The sequence below is a fragment of the Brassica napus genome, chromosome A3 (genome assembly GCF_020379485.1).
Source record: "Brassica napus cultivar Da-Ae chromosome A3, Da-Ae, whole genome shotgun sequence".
NCBI classification, from domain to species: domain Eukaryota; kingdom Viridiplantae; phylum Streptophyta; class Magnoliopsida; order Brassicales; family Brassicaceae; genus Brassica; species Brassica napus.
In genome coordinates, this window is record NC_063436.1 from 1,326,586 (window position 1) to 1,346,105 (window position 19,520).

At 34.3% G+C, this 19,520-nt stretch overlaps 4 protein-coding genes across 4 annotated transcripts; 1 reads left to right on the forward strand and 3 right to left on the reverse strand.

Moving 5' to 3' along the window:
- Nucleotides 1-221: 221 nt before the first annotated feature.
- On the reverse strand, nucleotides 222-1,345 carry LOC106443049 (oleosin-B6-like; the record flags this gene model as incomplete). The annotated part of the gene is given in 2 exon segments (NM_001315713.1): nucleotides 222-631; nucleotides 1,032-1,345. Coding segments are annotated over 2 exon segments (624 nt in total).
- A 1,293-nt stretch (nucleotides 1,346-2,638) lies between these two features.
- LOC106443050 (oleosin Ara h 11.0101) lies at nucleotides 2,639-3,734 on the reverse strand. The gene is made up of 2 exons (XM_013884660.3): nucleotides 3,443-3,734; nucleotides 2,639-3,055 (listed from the first exon to the last, which is right to left on the reverse strand). The coding sequence occupies exons 1-2, from the start codon at nucleotides 3,676-3,678 to the stop codon at nucleotides 2,941-2,943; spliced, it is 351 nt and encodes a 116-aa protein (XP_013740114.1). The 5' UTR covers nucleotides 3,679-3,734; the 3' UTR covers nucleotides 2,639-2,940.
- An 11,389-nt stretch (nucleotides 3,735-15,123) lies between these two features.
- Nucleotides 15,124-17,311, forward strand: LOC106429652 (F-box protein At5g07610). The gene is made up of 2 exons (XM_013870405.3): nucleotides 15,124-16,380; nucleotides 17,072-17,311. The coding sequence occupies exons 1-2, from the start codon at nucleotides 15,331-15,333 to the stop codon at nucleotides 17,309-17,311; spliced, it is 1,290 nt and encodes a 429-aa protein (XP_013725859.2). The 5' UTR covers nucleotides 15,124-15,330.
- Nucleotides 17,310-19,315, reverse strand: LOC111210389 (putative kinase-like protein TMKL1). The gene is made up of 2 exons (XM_022710732.2): nucleotides 18,432-19,315; nucleotides 17,310-17,835 (listed from the first exon to the last, which is right to left on the reverse strand). Exons 1-2 carry the CDS (start codon nucleotides 18,937-18,939, stop codon nucleotides 17,318-17,320), a joined length of 1,026 nt encoding a protein of 341 aa, XP_022566453.2. The 5' UTR covers nucleotides 18,940-19,315; the 3' UTR covers nucleotides 17,310-17,317.
- Between the last annotated feature and the right edge of the window lie 205 nt (nucleotides 19,316-19,520).

A 19,520-nucleotide genomic window follows, 5' to 3' on the forward strand; every position in this document is an offset into this window, starting at 1 on the left:
GAGAGAGAGAGAGAGAGAGAGAGAGAGAGAGAGAGAGAGAGAGAGAGAGAGAGAGAGAGAGAGAGAGAGAGAGAGAGAGAGAGAGAGAGAGAGAGAGAGAGAGAGAGAGAGAGAGAGAGAGAGAGAGAGAGAGAGAGAGAGAGAGCTTGCCATTATTAACAGTTTTATTCTTATAGGTGGCATAAAATTCATGAATTATACATAACGTATTCTAAATATTGTAATAGATGGACCAATATGTGTTTATCTTTACATGTGTTTATCTTTGCATGAATTTATCTTTACCCATGCATTTACCACAATTATTATATGAACTTCCATTTATGAACTTTCATCATCATCAGATGAACCCTTACGTGAACCTTTACCCTTTTTCTTATCTTTATCTTTACCTCTTGATTTACCTTTTCTACCCTTGGATTTACCTTCACCTTCATGTTTACCTCTTCCATGTTCAGATTTACCTTTTTTACCTTTAGATTCGCCTCGGCCTTCGGATTTCTTTCCAACTCCTGGTATATGAATTAACCTTTCTAGCATCTTGCTCTTAATAAAGTTTGGCATTTCCAACAGAGATAAGAAAGATGGCTGAGCTGCCGGAGCCGAGGCAGCTCCTTCCTTGCCAGGATGCCTACATCACACAAACAAGTGTGTTAGACATTAATTGAAAAGCAACTTCGTATCATATACTCTTATTTATTAAGTTGACTATTTTTTTCAGAAAAACGGAAAAAGGTTGTGATGGGAAAGATACCTAATAATTAAGTTAAATTATCTTACAAAAGTAATACGGTGAGGTGTAATTAATTTGTGTAACTAATTAAGGACAAATGAGAAAGTAGCATGTAAAGAACGTTAGAAGAAAAAGGGGAATGAAACAAGTTGCTTTGAAAAAAAAAAACAAAAAGGTTAGAATAATATATATTATATATATGGGAGATTTATGGGGATTTCGGAACCAAGTACGTATTTGAATAATATATAAGCATCAATCTCGAGTGCATATTTTTCAATAATTTGTTTAATTTTACTTAATGAGCCGCATGAGGAGACCCATGCCCGTCACTCCGAGGGTGGTACCAGCGCCGAGCCCAGTTGCTAGGAGGGTCGTGGCTATAGTGGCCGGTACGAGAATCGGACTGAATATGATGAAAAGCGGCGTGGATACGGCTAATGCCACGGCTGAACAAGCGAGTGTTACACCGCCGAAGCCTAAAAAGACCACGGAGGCAACGGAAGCCATAACCACCTTGATAACCTCTAACACTGGGAAGAGAAAAGAAAACATTCTTCCTTCTCTCTGTGACAGAGTCTGAGCTGTTTCGTTTTGAATTTCTTCCTTCATATTTTCTTATGGTTTGGTGATCGGAAGAGAGAAGGCTTATATGGAGTTGTGAGGTCTACGACGTGCACGGTACACCTGCATGCCCCATGTAAAACGACTGGACTATATAATCTACGTTACGTCACATCACATAATGGCTTCTTCTACTTCTTTTTGTCATGTTTTTGGGACCTTTCCTTTCTTGTAAAATCTAAACTGTTTTTCTTTGTTCCGCTTATGAAATACCAATGCGTGAAGAAAGATTTTTCTTATTAGCCATATGCAATTACTGAATTAAATGACTAAGTTGATTACTTTATTAACAGATTGTTGGTAGAGCCGATGAAATCATTCTATTTACCTTAGAATTACTGTGATTAGAGGTCGCTCACAATGGTAATTTGTTCGACGATGTAATATCATTTGCTTCCTAATTTATGAACTTACAATTTTTAAAGAAATTTAATGGAAATATTATCTATATTGACCTTGTGTTGACCTAAAAGCTTAGCAGGAATCATAAAATGAAAATTTTAGAGTGATAGGAGAGATAAATGACTCGAGCAATTCTGATTGTTTTAAACAATTATCGTGTGAGATGTGAGTGTGTATGGGACGATGATGAAGGTCTTGAGAGGGAGAGTATAGGAACCGAACTAACCGATTGATCTGGACAGGCACCCTCGTATTTTCCTGATTTCAGATGTCCTATATATATATCATCGCCTAAAAAGTTAGCTTCATAATAGAATTGATCATAGTATTTCAAAGAAATATTATTAGCATAGAGAAAACGTCTCTGAACGAAGAAGGTGTATATTTTTTTTTGGGTGTATGTTAGTCTAGTCCTATATATGTCTAGCTGACCAATGGCTTTGGGATTGTTTCGGGGTTCGGAAAAGAATGTGAGCTCGAGTTTGCGTTATTCCCTTATTACTCGAGTTTTTGAATAACTCAACAATACAATGTTCAGCTAATTTAGGAGTAAAGTGTTCTATCAATGTCCAGCTAATTTTGAATGAGCGCAAAGTTATTGTCGTCTTTTTCAATTTTAAATTCATTAAACGGCATGTTTCTCGGTTTATCCGCTAATCACACTATTACTACAACCCAAGAGAATCAGAAGAATCTCAATCAAGCATCATGTTAGGTGAATCTCAATCAGTAATTCGGTCTTTGTTTGATTCCCTAAACTTCCTTTTTATCATTTTGGGAGGTTGTTTAGATTACCTCTGCTTCTTGTAGCTACTTTAGGTCCATTGATCAATGATGTTCGCATACTTTTCAAAAAAAAAGAAACTATAAAGCCTCATACGTTAGAAACAAGCATGCTTGCTTAATTGCTTTATTCGAATGACTCAGTAATACAACTTGCTAACAATCATCTATGGTAATCTCAATGATATCACTTCATTCTTTTAGAATATACACCACAATCGAGTACATGTATTGTAATTTCCTAACACGATATACATCAAGAGAACAGTATCTGAAATAATCAGTACGTAGTATTTAATTAAAGAGAAAATGGATAAACTTTGGTTTTATCTAAGCAACCCCAAAATAACTAAGTATCATCAAGTTCCTCCATATATCATCCCATAGTACGAAAGGGCCTACTCATCCTTTTTTTCCTTTTCCTTTTTTTTATCCTCCTTTTCTCCCCCTTCCGTAGTTGGATTTTTTGGGGTCAAAAATGGAATTTTTGGCGGGTTCTTCCCCGTTATTTTCCTGCACACAGTTGTAGCAGGCAACTTTTGGTAAAGCTGTTCCATCAACTATTACAGTCTTTGAGACCGTACCAATGCATGACCAAATAAGCTCAGAAACTCTGGTCACGAACGAAGCTTCCATCACGACTACCACGACGGTCTAATGTTGGCTATGGACTATTACTATTTAATCAAGATTGGTTTTATTAGTTACTTAAAATGCCACATGATAGAATGGTAACGTGCAGCTAGGAAACTACACATGTTGAAACTCGTTGATGTAAAATATATTTATAGCCAAGCATATAAATAAGTTTCCTTTTTTTGATGCATATACTTAATGCCTCACTTAACTATAAATAAACCAAAATTTGAGTGACTTCAATAAAGTTTTTGTTTAATTTACTTGAAGAGCCACATGAAGATGGTGATAGCCATGGCACCGATGGAGCCGGAGGCCGTGAAACCCGTAGCTAGAAAAGCGGTGGCTATAGTTGCTGGCACGAGAATCGGACTGAAAATGACAAAAAGCGGCGTGGTTACGGCTAATCCCACGGCTGAGCCGCCAAGGGTTATACTGGCGAGTACCAAGAGAGCTAATGCAGCCCCACCGGTGATAGCCGCCTGAATAATCTCAAACATCTTTTGATAACCGGCGGAGATATGTAATTGAATGGTTGTGGTTTGTTGGTGGGAAGAAAAGGGGATTTTATGAAGAACTTTGTGGAAGTCTACGTGAACGGTACGGTACACATTCATGCTTACATGCAAAACGAAGTGAGTACTAATGGAAACGCGTTACGTCACGCCACTTTTATTATACGGTTTAATCTGTTTGTGTGTTATATGATCACGTTTATCTGACCTTTTCCTTGTTTTCTTTTATCGCCTATACAATAAATAAATATACTAATTCATAGTGGCTTAATGTTTGAATGATAGTATATTTTGGAAGACTAGAATTGGAGTCTTGTCGAACGAAAAAAAAAACATAAGCACCTTACATATAAGTTCCGAGTATATTCAATCCCAAGATCTTCCATTAATTAGATAGGGCTTGTAAAGTAGTCCGCAACTATTTCCTTTTACAGCATAAAAGAATATTACAACAGAAATGTAACCTCTTATTATAAGTACTAAATTCTTATCCCTAGACATATTAGATGTTTGATAATTTTAATTTGAATAATAAAATTACCAGTTAGTCGATTAATTTGAAAAAGAATGTATATAGTTGTTTGATCAGCTAAGACACCCACGGGTGTCGTCTCACGGGTGTCCGCTTCTTGCAAAACAACAACATTAATGGCCCGTACCGTAGGAGAACGAACGAGCAAGCTTGTTTGATCAGCTAAGATGTTGTATTAAATGGGCCACAAATTAACTTGTAACTTTAGATGTATTAGAGTGTATATAGTTGATTTAGATGGTTTAATATGGTTAAGTAGTTGGTTTAATAGTTGACATGATTCACAATTGTATTTAAGCTAACTCTTCTTCCTCGTTTACACTAATGAAGACACTATACACAATCTCTTTCTCTCAAGCTTGATCATCCTGAGAGAATCTGAAAAGATTGTCTCATTTGATAGCTTGGTAAAAAACAAGAACTCGAATGATAAAGTGGATACGTTTAAAAAAAACGTTGATATGCTGGATAACATTGCGCAAAAACTCAAAATACTGGTCTAAAGGTCAAAATCAATGACATTATTTCGTTTTCAAAATGATATACTATTAGATATAATATACGATACTTGTATAGTTGTAGAGAGGAGAGTATAGCAGTAGATAACAAATACACATGCATTAGTCATTATTATGTACCACAACCAAGGCCGGTCCTGAGATTTTGGGGTATATGGTTGAGTCTATGTAAATTGTTTTACATATTTGGGGACATAAAATTATTTTACATATTTGGGGACCTAAAAGTTTTTTATATATTTGGGGATCTATTTGTATGTCATTTTTTTAAAAATTTTAAGAGTCTGTTGCCAATATTTTACTTATCATGGTCTATGGTCGGCCCTGACCACGGCATACATTGATAAGATGCTATTTGAAAACTTGAGTTCCATCCCCACGTAACAGTTAATACTTTAAAAATTTTGGGTTAACTAGATTTAATTTTTGAAATTATATAACTGTATATCAATTTTTTCATATCATCATTTGTCTATGCCTTTTTTTTGTTCACCATCATTTGTCTATGCCCATGGCTTCTTTTCATTTATTCAATGCGATTCACGGTCGTCTGGTGATCCTGAAATAAGATAAAAATTAAGAACCATTTTTATCATAAAAATATAAAATTTATTTAATTATATAAAATATTAACCTACAAATAAAACATAAATTATTGAGAATATCATTAAAAATGTGTTTGCACCTTAAGTTAAAACAACAGCATAAAACTTAAAAATACATTTGTCAATAAAAAGTGTGAGACGTTGGTCAAAAATAATTAATTTTATTTTAATTTATATATATTTACTTGATTGGGCTTTTTATTTGGTCCAACCACAAATTTTGTCTCTTATTAAAATTAGCTTACATGCTATATAAATATTTGAGTTTCGGTTTTTATATAGTCTACAAAATTTGGGAGTCGAAGAACACCTGTGACGAGCGTTAGACCTGATGTTTGGGCAGCTCCTTAACCGTAAATTTCCTACATATAATTGACTAAGGGTCTGACTGGTTTAACCGCAGCGGTTGCGGTTGCGGTTGCGGGAGTTTGCGGATGCGGGTGATTGCGGTTTCTAGCGGTTTTAAAAGATTCGTACGACTGGTTCTGCGGTTAGAAATTTGTGCGTTTGCGGGATACTTATGACTGGTTAACTACCAAATGCAGCAGCTGTTAAATAATAAATTAATAATATTTACATTTTATACAATTATAAAAATATCAAAAATAATAATATTATAATAAATATAAAATTTATATTTAGAAAGATATAGTTTAAATTTTTTAAAAATATAGAAAATATTTTTATTTTAAAGTTTTATAATATTAATTAAAATTTAATTGATATATTTTAGCATTTTTATAATTTCACTTTAATTTTTTTATTGAATTTTTTTATTTTTGTATTTATATTGTGTTGGAAAAAAATAATTTTTTTTTATCCTCCCGCAAACGCCCGCAACCGCAAACGCTAGCTGGAACCAGCTTTTGAATTTATGAGGTTCAGAGCGATTTGGAGCGGTTTAGAGCGGTTTGAGCGATTGTTGCAAAACGCCAGCAACCGCTACTAACCGCAAAAGCTGCGTTTGCGGGTGGTAGCGGGAAAACCAGTCATACCCTAAGGGCCTGACTGGTTTAACCGCAGCGGTTGCGGTTGCGGTTGCAGGAGTTTGCGGATGCGGGTGGTTGCGGTTTCTAGCGGTTTTAAGAGATTTGTACGACTGGTTATGCGGTTAGAAATTTGTGCGTTTGCGGGATACTTATGACTGGTTAACTACCAAATGCAGCAGCAGTTAAATAATAAATTAACAATATTTACATTTTATACAATTATAAAAATATCAAAAATAATAATATTATAATAAATATAAAATTTATATTTAGAAAGTTATAGTTTAAATTTTTTAAAAATATAGAAAATATTTTTATTTTAAAGTTTTATAATATTAATTAAAATTTAATTGATATATTTTAGCATTTTTATAATTTCAGTTTAATTTTTTTATTGAATTTTTTTATTTTTGTATTTATATTGTTTTGGAAAAAAAATAAATTTTTTTTATCCTCCCGCAAACGCCCGCAACCGCAAACGCTAGCTGGAACCAGCTTTTGAATTTATGAGGTTCAGAGCGATTTGGAGCGATTTGGAGCGGTTTAGAGCGGTTTGAGCGATTGTTGCAAAACGCCAGCAACCGCTACCAACCGCAAAAGCTGCGTTTGCGGGTGGTAGCGGGAAAACCAGTCATACCCTAAGTCTCCTTATCAAAAATATATTGTGGTATCAATTCTTAATTGAAACAGCTGAAAACTGTTACGACCAAGGAATTCTACAATTTGCTTGCAACGTTGTCAAATGTAAAACGAAGAAAAAATTAACTAAAATTCCAAAACAATTATATTTTTGTGAAATGAGTTTCACTTTAGTGAAATTAACTCAATATATTTAAAAGTAATAACCAAACCAATTAGATTTATTATGACTAAAATTATATGTCATATTAAGATTTCAATATCAATTATTTAAAATATTCTTCTAATTAATTTTATATTATAAAACATCTTCAATAAAATGAAATCCAATTGTTATGATTTATTTTATGAATATCCATACGATGTGTTCATAAATTTTCAAAATATTATTGGTCATGTTTGCTAATACAAATTCCTAATCTATTGAATTTGTTTGTTTCTTATTTTTCTCCATCACAATATACGGTACATCAAATTATACATAGTTTTATAAAATTTATCTACAAAGCTAAGAATATGAAACTAACCAATTGCAATTAAAATTAAATTCAATTTAAACCTAATTAGAACCACTACAAGAAAACAGCGACATACTGAGGGAAAAAATCGTCGGTATGTCGTCGGAATAACGCTATTCCGACGACATACCGACGAAAAAAGTCCTCGGAAATAACTCCTCGGAATTTCATTTTTCCTCGGAAATTCCTCGGAAATTTCCGATGGAATTCCGAGGAAATGAAATTCCGAAGAAATTCCGAGGACCACAAGTTCGTCGGAATTTCCTCGGAATATTCCGAGGAAGATGTCGTCGGAATATCCCGAGGGATACACTTCCTCGGAATATTTCCAAAATTAAAAAAAAAAATATAAATTTATTTTTTTAAATTGAAATTCGAAAATATAAAATTAAAATTAAAATAGAAAACATATTTAAAATACAAAAAAATAAAATAGTTTTTATAAATAAAAAAATGTTTTATAAATACAAAATTAGTTATAATAAATATAAATATTTTTATAAATATGAAATCATTTTTTATAAATACAAAATAGTTTTTATAAATACAAAAAAAAATAAAATAGTTTTTATAAATAAAAAAAATGTTTTATAAATACAAAATTAGTTATAATAAATATAAATATTTTTATAAATATGAAATCATCTTTTTATAAATACAAAATAGTTTTTATAAATACAAAAAATAATAAAATAGTGTTTATAAATCAAAAAAATGTTTTATAAATACAAAATTAGTTTTAATAAATATAATATTTTTATAAATATGAAATCATCTTTTTATAAATACAAAATAGTTTTTATAAATACAAAAAATAATAAAATAGTGTTTATAAATAAAAAAAATGTTTTATAAATACAAAATTAGTTTTAATAAATATAAAATAGTATAAAAATTAAAAAAATAGTTTAAATAAATCGCAAAAACAGTTAATAATTACAAAAAATAGTTTTAAAAATATTTAAAATGTTAAATAATTACAAAAAATAGTTTTCATAATATTAAAAATGTTTAATAAATATAGAAATTTATATTTTATATATAAAATACATAAAACGTTTTATAACCACAAAAAAATGATTTTAAATATTATATATATGATTTTTAATCTTAAAAAATTTTTTATAGATTTTAAAAATGTTTAATAAATATATAAATGAATTTAAAATGCAAAAAATAGATTTTATATACAAAAAACGTTTTCAATATATATATAATTACAAATTCGATTTTTATAACCACAAAATTAATAAAAACTAAAAAAAAAAATTCAAATCAAGTGAAATACATAATCAAACTCGATTTTACACAAATCTACCATTCACCCTAACAAAATCTATAAATCTCATTCCAAAATCATCAAATCTACTTAAAAACCATACAAATCTAACCTAAAAGAGTGGGATAGGGTTCATACATGAGGATTAGGGTGGAAATCGCGAGGGAGAAGAGAGAAAGCGCCGTAAATCGCAAGGGAGAAGAGAGGAGTCGACGAAATCGCAGGGGAAAGAGAGAGTGCGGCGGAGAGAAATGGGGAAGAAGGTCGGGCTCGACCTAATAAAATGAGGGGTCCAACGGAAATTATCCGTCGGAATTTCCTCGAAAATATTTACTATATCCGTCGGAATTTCCTCGGAAATCATTAATTCAATTTTGGCGAAATATTTGGCGGCTTGGTTTACCCGGTTAAATGAAAATATTCCGAGGAACCAGGTTTCCTCGGAATTTCCTCGGAATTTACCGAGGAAATTCTGAGGAACCAGGGTTTGGGGTTTCAAAACATCGATTATTTTCGCCGTATTTCATTTCTTATACAATTATAATGCATACCATTGAGGATTCTTTGTATAGATGATCATAAACCATGAAATAACAAAATTTCAAAAATAATTGTAAGTATTCCCTTTACCGTTTGTTAAAGTGTATAAGTGTTTCTCTTATGTTGTGTGGTTTTCGTTCATGCAATCGTAAAAGTGTTTGTTATTGGGTAAAACACCAAAGTTTGACTTCATAATCTGGTTAAGACACTTAATGAAGGTTATATACGTGTTATTCAATCCGTAAAACGTTGTTTTCGGTTTAAAACCCCAAGTTCCTCGGAATTTCCTCGGAATTTTCCGAGGGAATTCCGAGGAAAACTCTATCGTCGTCGGAATTTCCTCGGAAAATTCCGAGGAAATTCCGAGGAAAAGGAATGTATAATCAAATCCCTAAATCGACAAGATCTATTCCGAGGAAATTCCGAAGAAAACCTTTCTGCCCTCGGAATTTCCTCGGAATTTTTAAAATCCCCCCAACGGCTCTCCAACGGCTCTCTAACGTCTATAATAATTCCTCGGAATTCATCGGTTTTTTCCGAGGAATACTATTTTCCTCGGTATTCCGTCGGAATATTCCGACGAAATGAATTTTCCTCGGAATTCCGTCGGTATATTCCGAGGAAATTCCGAGGAAGCCAAATTTTGTGTTTCCTCGGAATTGCCTCGGAAATTCCTCGGTATATTCCGAAGAATTCATTTTCCGTCGGAACGTCCGTCAGAATACCGCTGTTTTATTGTAGTGAACCACAATAAATAGAGTGAAATTTAAAAAATAAATGTAATCCAATACACCTAAAATAAATATTTGAACCTATCTGAATTATTGTACATAAAATCATATGTCACGATAAGATATGTTGGCAATATTTAACATAATTTCTATTTACATTTTACATAAATTCAAAACGACTTAAATTTTTTAACCAAATGAAAACAAAAATATTGACTAAGTATTCTGAATTAGAAAATCATCTAGTTTAAAAATAGGTTGCATTCAAAATCATTAATTGTGCGTTAATTAATCTGGTATTCTCCCACCTATATTAACTTTTGTGTAAATATATAGTAAAACCTTCTATAAAACCTTCTATTAGTGTAACGAGTTTTCTAAAATATTTTGCATGCGTATATGATAATAGATAGTCTTTTGTTAGTGTTAAATACTTGTAGAGCCACGAGATGATGCTGAGGGCCGTCAAACCGGAGCCACCCGAGGCGGCTAAACCCATAGCTAGCAAACCAGTGGTAATACCCGCTGGTACGAGAACCGGACTAAATACGACGAATAGCGGCATAGTGGCGATAAATGCCACGGCTGTGCCAGAGAGAGATAAACCGGCAAGAACCAAGAGGAATACTGCAGCATGTGTAGCTAAAACCGCCGTTAAGAAACCCCTCAACGTCGGCTTTGAATGTTTTTTTTTTTTTTTTTTTTTTTTTTTTTTGATAATCCAGGGGTTCCCCCACTTACGTGGGTCATTCCCCTGGGCCCGGTTAGGCAGCGGTCCACTTCACCCGGGAGTCGGCTTTGAATGTTTCGGGTGTTTTTTCTTCAACAACCACATTCTCACTATTTTGAATGGCTAGAAGAGAGGGAACTTGCTTCTTTGGTCCCGATGGTTGTGGGCATTTATGAAGAAGCTGGGATTCATATGTATAGAAAGTGGTGTGGTCTACGTACACGGTACATGCTCATCTCACACGAAAAGATGCAGGTGATGAATGTTGAGCTCTACCCTACGTCAATGCCTTTCTTTTCGTTTGTTATTTTTGCTGGGTTGTCACACTTTTTGCCTCTTTTTCGTTTTATTGTAATTAGTACTGTTCTAAAATACGTTTTATATCCTAGTCGGTCAACTACCATATTGCTCTGTTTGGTCCACATAAAGTTGGTTTGGTTTGTTTGTTTTGGAATTTGGTTAAGTTTGACCTTTGATAGAAAAAACTCTAGTTGGTTTGATAGAGTTTTATTATGATAAAACAATGGACGTTATGACTAGTTAACTACTGATGCTAGTTGTGGATATTATTATTTGCTACATATGCTTCAATTATTATACGATCAAAACTGTTTTTTTTTTAATAGGAGATGGGGTTTGTAACAAATTCTACAACCATTTTACGAATTCGACTGTCGATATAAAATGAAAGTAAATGTCTTTCAAGGTAGAAAATATCAACCCTCCAGTTCGTAATGATTTATTACCGCGACGAAAGTTAGTTTATATAAGATAATTTTTATTTTTTCACCTTGGAAGTTTTCTTCTCTCGATTCATAAAATTTTATTCATGTCACTGATGATAAAAATCGATCATAGGTTCATCAGTACGTAGCTTATTACTCATACGTGCTGGTATTGAGCAGTACACCTACAAATTCCGTTAATAGTCTGCCGATACATGCCCCCTTTTTACATATATATTTTGTAAAGACAATCCGTTGTTTTGTATTTCAGTTTTTCTCGGATTATATATATGTTATATATAGGACATAGATTATGGATGGATTATCTTGTATGAATGTAAAATAAAAGTGATGAATGATTAATTTGCTGGTGATCTTTAATATTACTTTCTTTAACCCGTGATGCCCCACATAAACTAGTCTTAACCCGCACTGTGATATAGATCATAATATAGTCCATTTCCGTGTTAGTTGTACATAATTCGATACGCGTCGCACAAGTGGCGGAGGCCGCTAAACCCGTAACCAACAAAGTAGCGGTAATACCTAAGTTTCAAAAAAAAAAAGTAGCGGTAATACCCGCTCATACTAGAACTGAACTGAATATAAGAAATAGCAGCAAGGTGGCGCTCAATGCCATGGCTGTGCGAGCAACAGGAAGATTATATATTTTTTTTTGAATGAATGTTACAATGGCCCATAAGAGAACGAGCAAGCTTGTTTGTGTCAAATTTACTTGTAACTTCTAATGGTTCCTTGAGGCCTTTAGATTGTGTCATTTGATAGCTTGGTAAAAAAACAAGAACTTAAATGATAAAGACAAAGTGGATGCCTTTTTTAAAAAAAAGTTGATATGTTGGATAACTATATTTGCGCTAAATCTAAAATCATTGGTCTAAAGGTAAATATTAATGACATTATTTCGTTTTCAAAATGATATACCATTAGATATCATATACAATACTTGTATAGTTGTAGAGTACAGTATAGCAGTAGGTAGCGAAAACGCATACATTTTTCATTATTGTGTACCACGACATACATTAATAAGATGCTATTTGAAAACTCTAGTTCCACCCCCACGTAATAATTATTACTAAGAAAAGTTGGGTTAACTAGATTTAATTTAGGAAATTATAATAACTATATATCAATTATTTCATATCATCATTTGGCTATGCCCACGGCTTCTTTTCATTTATTCAGTGCGATCCATGGCCACCTGGAGAACCTGAAACAAAGTTAAAATTAAGAATTATTATTTTTATCATACAAATATAAAAGTTCTAAATATATAAAATACAGTATTAACTTACCAATAAAACATAAATTATTGAGAATATCAATAAAAGTGTGTTTGCACCTTAAGTAAAGAAAAGCATAAAACTTAAAAATACGTTTGTTCTTTTTCAAAAAAAAAAACATTTGTCAAAAAGAATGTGACACGTTGGTTAATAAAAATTTATTTTATTTATATTTTACTTGATTGGACTTTTTATTTGGTCCAAACCACAAATTTTGTCTCTTCTTAAAAAAGTAGCCTGGATGCTATATCAATATTTGAGTTTCGGTTTTTATATAGCCTACAAAATTTGGGAGTGAACACCTGTGACGAGCGTTTGACCCGGAATTTTTGGCAGCTCCTTAACCGTTAATTTCCTACATATAGCTTCCATTAGTATAACGAGTTTTCTAAAATATTTTGCATGCGTATATGATAATAGATAGAGTCTTTTGTTAGTGTTAAATACTTGAGCCACGACATGATGCTGAGAGCCGTCAAACCGGAGCCGCCCGAGGTGGCTAAACCCATAGCTAGCAAACCAGTGGTAATACCAGCTGGTACGAGAACCGGACTGAATACGACGAATAGCGGCATAGTGGCGATAAATGCCACGGCTGTGCCAGCGAGGGATAAACCGGCGAGCAATAAGAGGAACATTGCGGCTATGGTAGCTAAAACGGCCGTTAAGAAACCCTTAAATGTCGGATGTGAATGTTTCTCGTGTTTTTTCTTCAACAACCCCATTCTCACTATTTTTGAATGGCTAGAAGAGAGGGAACCTGCTTCTTTGGTCCCGATGGTTGTGGGAATTTATTAAGAAGTTGGGATTCATTTGCATAGAAATTAAGTGGTGTGGTCTACGTGCACGGTACATGCTCATCTCACACGAAACGATGCAGGTGATGAACGTTGAGCTCTACGTTACGTCAATGCCTTCTCTTTTCATTTGTTCTTTTTGTTGGGCTGCCACACTTTTTTTGCTTCATTTCTAGCTTTATTGTAATTAGCGTTCTAAAATACGTTTTGTGCTAGTGGGACGGTCAACTACCATATAGTTCTGTTTGGTCTAAATATAGTTGGTTTGGTTTGTTTTGGAATTTGGTTATGTTTGACCTTTGATAGAGTTTAATTGAAATATTTAATGTGTTTTCGTTTGTTAGAAATAACTAAAGTGTATATTCAATTAAAACTTTGAAGTGATTTGTATTCAAATAACAAATATCTATACTATTATTTGAAAAATAAATTTACAGATTTGTCATGTTTTCCATAATTTTAAATTTAGTCATATTTTTAATTTATTCACTGGTTTGGTCCCAACTCAAGAGATTGCCTCTCTTTTGATCAAAAGAGAGGCAATCAAGACTCTTCCGTTTCCTTATCTTGACCACCAAGACGACGACGATCCACCTCCTGATGTCGGAACCTTTCATGGATGAATCCAGGGGAAACTTATACTTTATCGAGGTTAATGACCAGAGTTCTTCAGACTTATCGGTTTACGAAATGGAAAGAAACGACTCAAGCTGGTCACTGAAGTATCATGTTGACCTAGAGCCTGTTGCGGCAGCTTTTCCCGAGATGATCATTACTGAATACTACACCTATAGGTGGATCTACGCGTTCTCTGTCATCGGTTTTGTGAAGGAAGAGATAGACGCTGAATCGTACATCGTGCTTCATATTCCAAACAAGGCTGTTAAGTACAACTTCATTAACAAGACTTTCAAGAAACTTTGCAGTTTCGAGCCATCCCAAGATGATGGTGTTAATAACTTTTATGGATCCCGGAGATCTTTCAAGTTTATCGAGTCTCTTGCTAACTTCTAATGTAAGTGGAAGGTGAGTCTGATACAGAGAGTACTACGAGTACCATTCCCATCTTCAACTTGTCACTCTAGATTAAGTTTCATTCTCGTTGAAGTATTTCATGTGATACTTTCATCTAGAACAAGTAGTACCTCAGAGTGTTCCCAAACTTCTCAACACCTTGGATGTGCAAAGTTTATCATCTTATGTTGATTAGAACCCTACCCATTCGAAATCTGCCTTTACATAGGAATAGTTGTATACTTGTATATGTCAGTATCAACCCAACAGATAAGCTTCACACACATTCACTAAATGTTTATAAGTTCCAAAAACAAAACATATCTCAGGTTCTACTTTCCAAATATAAGCAGAATCAAATAGATTCTACCTACAAGATCTGCTTAAGATCCAAAAATCTCATAGCAAGAATTGCCAAACTATTGTAAGAGTGAAGAAAGATCTTTTCTATGTGAAAGTTCGGTAATTTCTGTTTAGACAGTTACTCTCTTTTTTTTCCGGGAACAAAAAAAAACAGAACATGACACCATGTTTGAATAGTCAAAAAGTCAACGAAACCCAAAGAGTACTTGATAACCAAAACTTTACAATAGCTTCCTCCACAATCTTCTTGAAAACAGAACACATCACATCCTTTAACTCTCTTTATAAACCAACATAACAATCTCTCCTCCTCTTCATTCCTATAAACCATAACACCAAAACCACTCTAAGCGATGTCTTCTTGTTCAAGAACAAGAACTAAAGCTCCAAGATCTGCAAGAATCCGTATCTCTTCTTCACCAGCCAAGATTGTAGTAGATCTCGACGACGTCTTGCTCCACATCCTCTCCTTTCTCCCAATCAAAACCCTCATCAAATGCAAACGCGTATCAAAACGCTGGCGTTCTCTCATAACAAACCCGAACTTCTCCAACCGCATCATCAGTTCCAAACATCCACTCCCAATCTCAGGCCTTTACTTAAAAGGAACAAGAGACATTGAATACAGATTCGTCTCTCTTCTCGATGATGACGATGAAGAAGTCAACGAGCAGCTGCTTTCGTTATCATCATCACCGCTTCGGTTTATAGATCATCCATCTCCGATCATCGTAATGCAATCAACCAACGGTCTTCTCCTCTGCAAATGCACTTGTCCTCCTAACCATTTCAACAGAAACTTCTACGTTTACAATCCCACGACGAAGCAGAAGACTCTTCTCCCTCGAATCATCGACCACGTGGCGCTCTCTCTAGCCTTTGATCCTTCTAAATCTCCTCACTACAAAGTCTTTTGCCTCAGAAAAAGTAGCATCTCCTCCCCTGTTTCCCCTGTTTCCTCTGTTTCCTCTGTTTTTTACCATATAGAGGTTTACTCCTCTAACGAAGGACCTTGGAGAAGACTTGTTTCGGTTCCTTCTTCCGCTCTTCCTCAAACCGTTACAGATCTCAGTAACACCGTCTTTTGGAACGGCGCGGTTCACTGGTTTTGGTTCGGTCCAAACTCAAGAGACTGTCTCTCTTTCGATATCGATACAGAAGAAATCAAGACTCTTTCTCTCCCTTTTCTTGACCACCACCAAGACGACGAGGAGGATCCACCTGATGTCGGCACCTTGAGGTTCATAGAAGAATCCAGAGGAAATCTTTACTTCATCGAGGTAAACGATCTGAGTTCTCCAGACTTATCGGTCTACGAAATGAACAGAACAGGCCTAACCTGGTTCTTGAAGTATCATGTTGACTTAGAGCCTCTTGCAGCAGCTTTTCCAGAGATGATCAGAACCGAATACTAGGGGTGGGCACTCTACCCGATATCCGAAGTGGCACCCGAACCCGATCCGAAAAACCCGAACCGAAATCCGAACCGAAGTAGCAAAATACCCGAACGGGTATTGAATAAGGAGAGATTGGATACCCGAACCCGAACAGATAATACCCGAACCCGAATGGATATCCGAAGATAACCGAACATATGTATAATTAACCTTGTATTTCTAGTTTATATCTCTCATTTTATATAAAATATTTATATTGATACTACATATACTTTAAGTTCATATGATATACATACAATTACGAAAAAAAATGATTTGCTACTCACTTAAAATGCATGTCAAGTTTTTATTTCAAAAATTAGCAAAACATTACATCCAAAATTAAAAAAAAAAACTAAATTAATGCCTTTTTAGTTTTAAAATGTTATGTCCAAATCTATTAACCATTCAATCTATTAAAAATAAAAAAATTAGTTAACTGAAAGTTATATTTTTAAATACAACAAACTTGAGAAATGAAAATTTTAATTTTTTTTTCAAAATCTAAATATCCGAACCCGATCCGAAATAACCGAATCCGAACTAAAAATACCCGAACCCGACCCGAAGTATAGAAATACCCGAACGGGTTCTAGACCTCTATACCGAAATACCCGAAAATCCGAAATACCCGATCCGAACCCGAACGCCCACCCCTACCGAATACTACACTTATAGGAAGATCTATTCGTTCTCTGTCATCGGTTTTGTTAAAGGAGAGACAGATGCTGAGTCTTCATACATAGTCCTTCACATTCCAAACAAGGCTGTTAAGTACTACTTCATCAGCAAGACTTTCAAGAAGCTTTGCAGCTTCGAGACATCCGATGATGGTGGTGAGAATTTTTACGGATTCGGAAGATCTTTTCAGTTTATTGAGTCTCTTGCTAACGTCTAGAAGAAACTAGATGTCTTGGAGTTTGCTCAAGACCTGCTTCGTGTTTGGTCTAAGAGAAGGCGAAGGAGAGCAACAAGAAATTGCGAGCTGAAAGTATTTGAGTAAACCTTCTTCACTCTGATCCTCACAACCATTACTCGCGAGAATCTCAGGACGGTACAACTTATGATCATCCCCTTTGTTTATAGCTTCTTTACTAGAGACTAGCTCAAGCATGATCACACCGAGACTATACACATCACTCTCTTTGCTCGCTTCTTTCATCTTTACCAACTCAGGTGCTTTGTACCCCTCAGCTGCTGAGACATCAAGAATCTCTTGTCCTGCTGTTTGGTTTAAGAGCAGATGCAAACCGTAATCAGAGATTCGAGGCTCGAAATTCGAGTTTAGAAAAACGTTCTTGGATTTTAAATTGCCGTGGACGATTGGTTTCTGCGTTCCTGTGTGAAGGTGATCAAGAGCTTCGGATATTCCAGTTGTGATGCTTAAAATGTTGCTCCATTTTATAGATTCTTCACCTCCACCTGAAAAAAAAAAACAAGAATGTAACTTTCTTTTAGACTAGGGTCTGTTTAGATTGAGTGTTATCCAAGACTTCTTCAAGTTATGTCATAATGTTCTTACTGAACTAAACTAATGAAGTGTAAAGTGAAACGAAAGTAGTACCGACAAGACAAAGATATATACGAGTATGAGTTGTTTATGCTTTAAAAAAAACTTAAATAAAACAATGAAACATTGAATTAAATGATCCAGCTAATGTGTATAATTCCAGCTGTGTGTATGATAATACATTGTTTTTCTTTTATTCTTCTATGAATATATGTATATATTTCTACATGTCTGAAGCTAAATGTGCAAGTAATATCACCATCATGGAAACTGCAAATTGTACATCAGCTCCTTTCATGAATTTAGAGGTTTCTAACCATTTTCCCCGGGAAAATATATTCTCATGATTCTGTTTGTCAATGAAAAAAAGAACCCACAAACCAGAATCTTTAAAGTTTAAATCTTTAAACAAAAGTTTGATGCTTAAAAAAAAAAAGGTTGATACTTTGTGAAAAGAAATAGACTTTCTTATATTTGTTTCAAGAAAATAAAGAAACAGAGTGCTTACTTTTGATGAAGTCGGAGAGATTCCCGGAAGAGAAGAAAGGATGAACCATAAGCTTCTCTCCTCTGTTTCCACCGTAGAAACCCAACAGAGGAACCAAGTTCTCATGTCGAACAAACCCAAGCGTCTCGATGACGTCACTATACTCCTTAGCATCACATCTCACTGTACAAACCGGTCGGAGAAACCTGAGAACTCTAACTTTCCCGCTGCGTTGCAGCGACGCCTTGTAGAGAGTCCCGTAGCTTGACTTCCCGATGACTTCTCCCGGAGCATCGAGTATATCGCAGATCGTTAGATCTTCTCCTCCTTGAAACGTCACGAGCTCCTCTGTCTCCGAGGAAGAGACATGTTTGTTATGAACCTTATGGTCGAGTGACTCGACGTCGTATTGATCTGGTTCGGTGGATGATTGTTGTCTTCTTCTGAAGAAGAAGATAAAGAAGGTTACTATCAGTAATGCTGATAAAGAAACTCCTAGTAACAATGTTAACATATGGTCTTTTCTCATTTCTTGAATGTTATTCTTCTTCTCTAGGGAGAGATGAATGATTAGACTTTAGAATAGATTGGAGAAAGTATTTATGAGGAAGGACATGGAAACTCTGGGATGGCAGATGAAAGCAGTCAGAAAGAGTGATTGATGGTGATGGGAGATGAAGTTGATATTTAAGTTCAGAGGACGGACAGATCTAGAATAGTATATCTTTTTTTTTTCTTCCTTCGTATCAATGTTGACTTTTTGATTTTTTGGCTTTTGTATATAGGCAAATACAGAATCATATTTTTTTTTCTCAATTTATTGGACATATTCTCCACCAATTATGGCGTAATAATCCCCAATTGTATTTTCCTTTCAGACAAGTACTATACTAGTTCGGGTTAGTGTTTTATAAACCATACTTTTTTTTTCATCTCAAAGATTTTCACATGGCTATCTAGTTTTATATTTATAAAGGTAATTGGCCCTAAAATCATAGTACAGTAAAAATGAAGACAAAAAAAATTTGATTCATAAAGGTTGCTAATTCAAGTTTTTTTCTTTATAATTTAGACATAGATTTTTTTTTCCTATAAATGTAGGTTTTATTA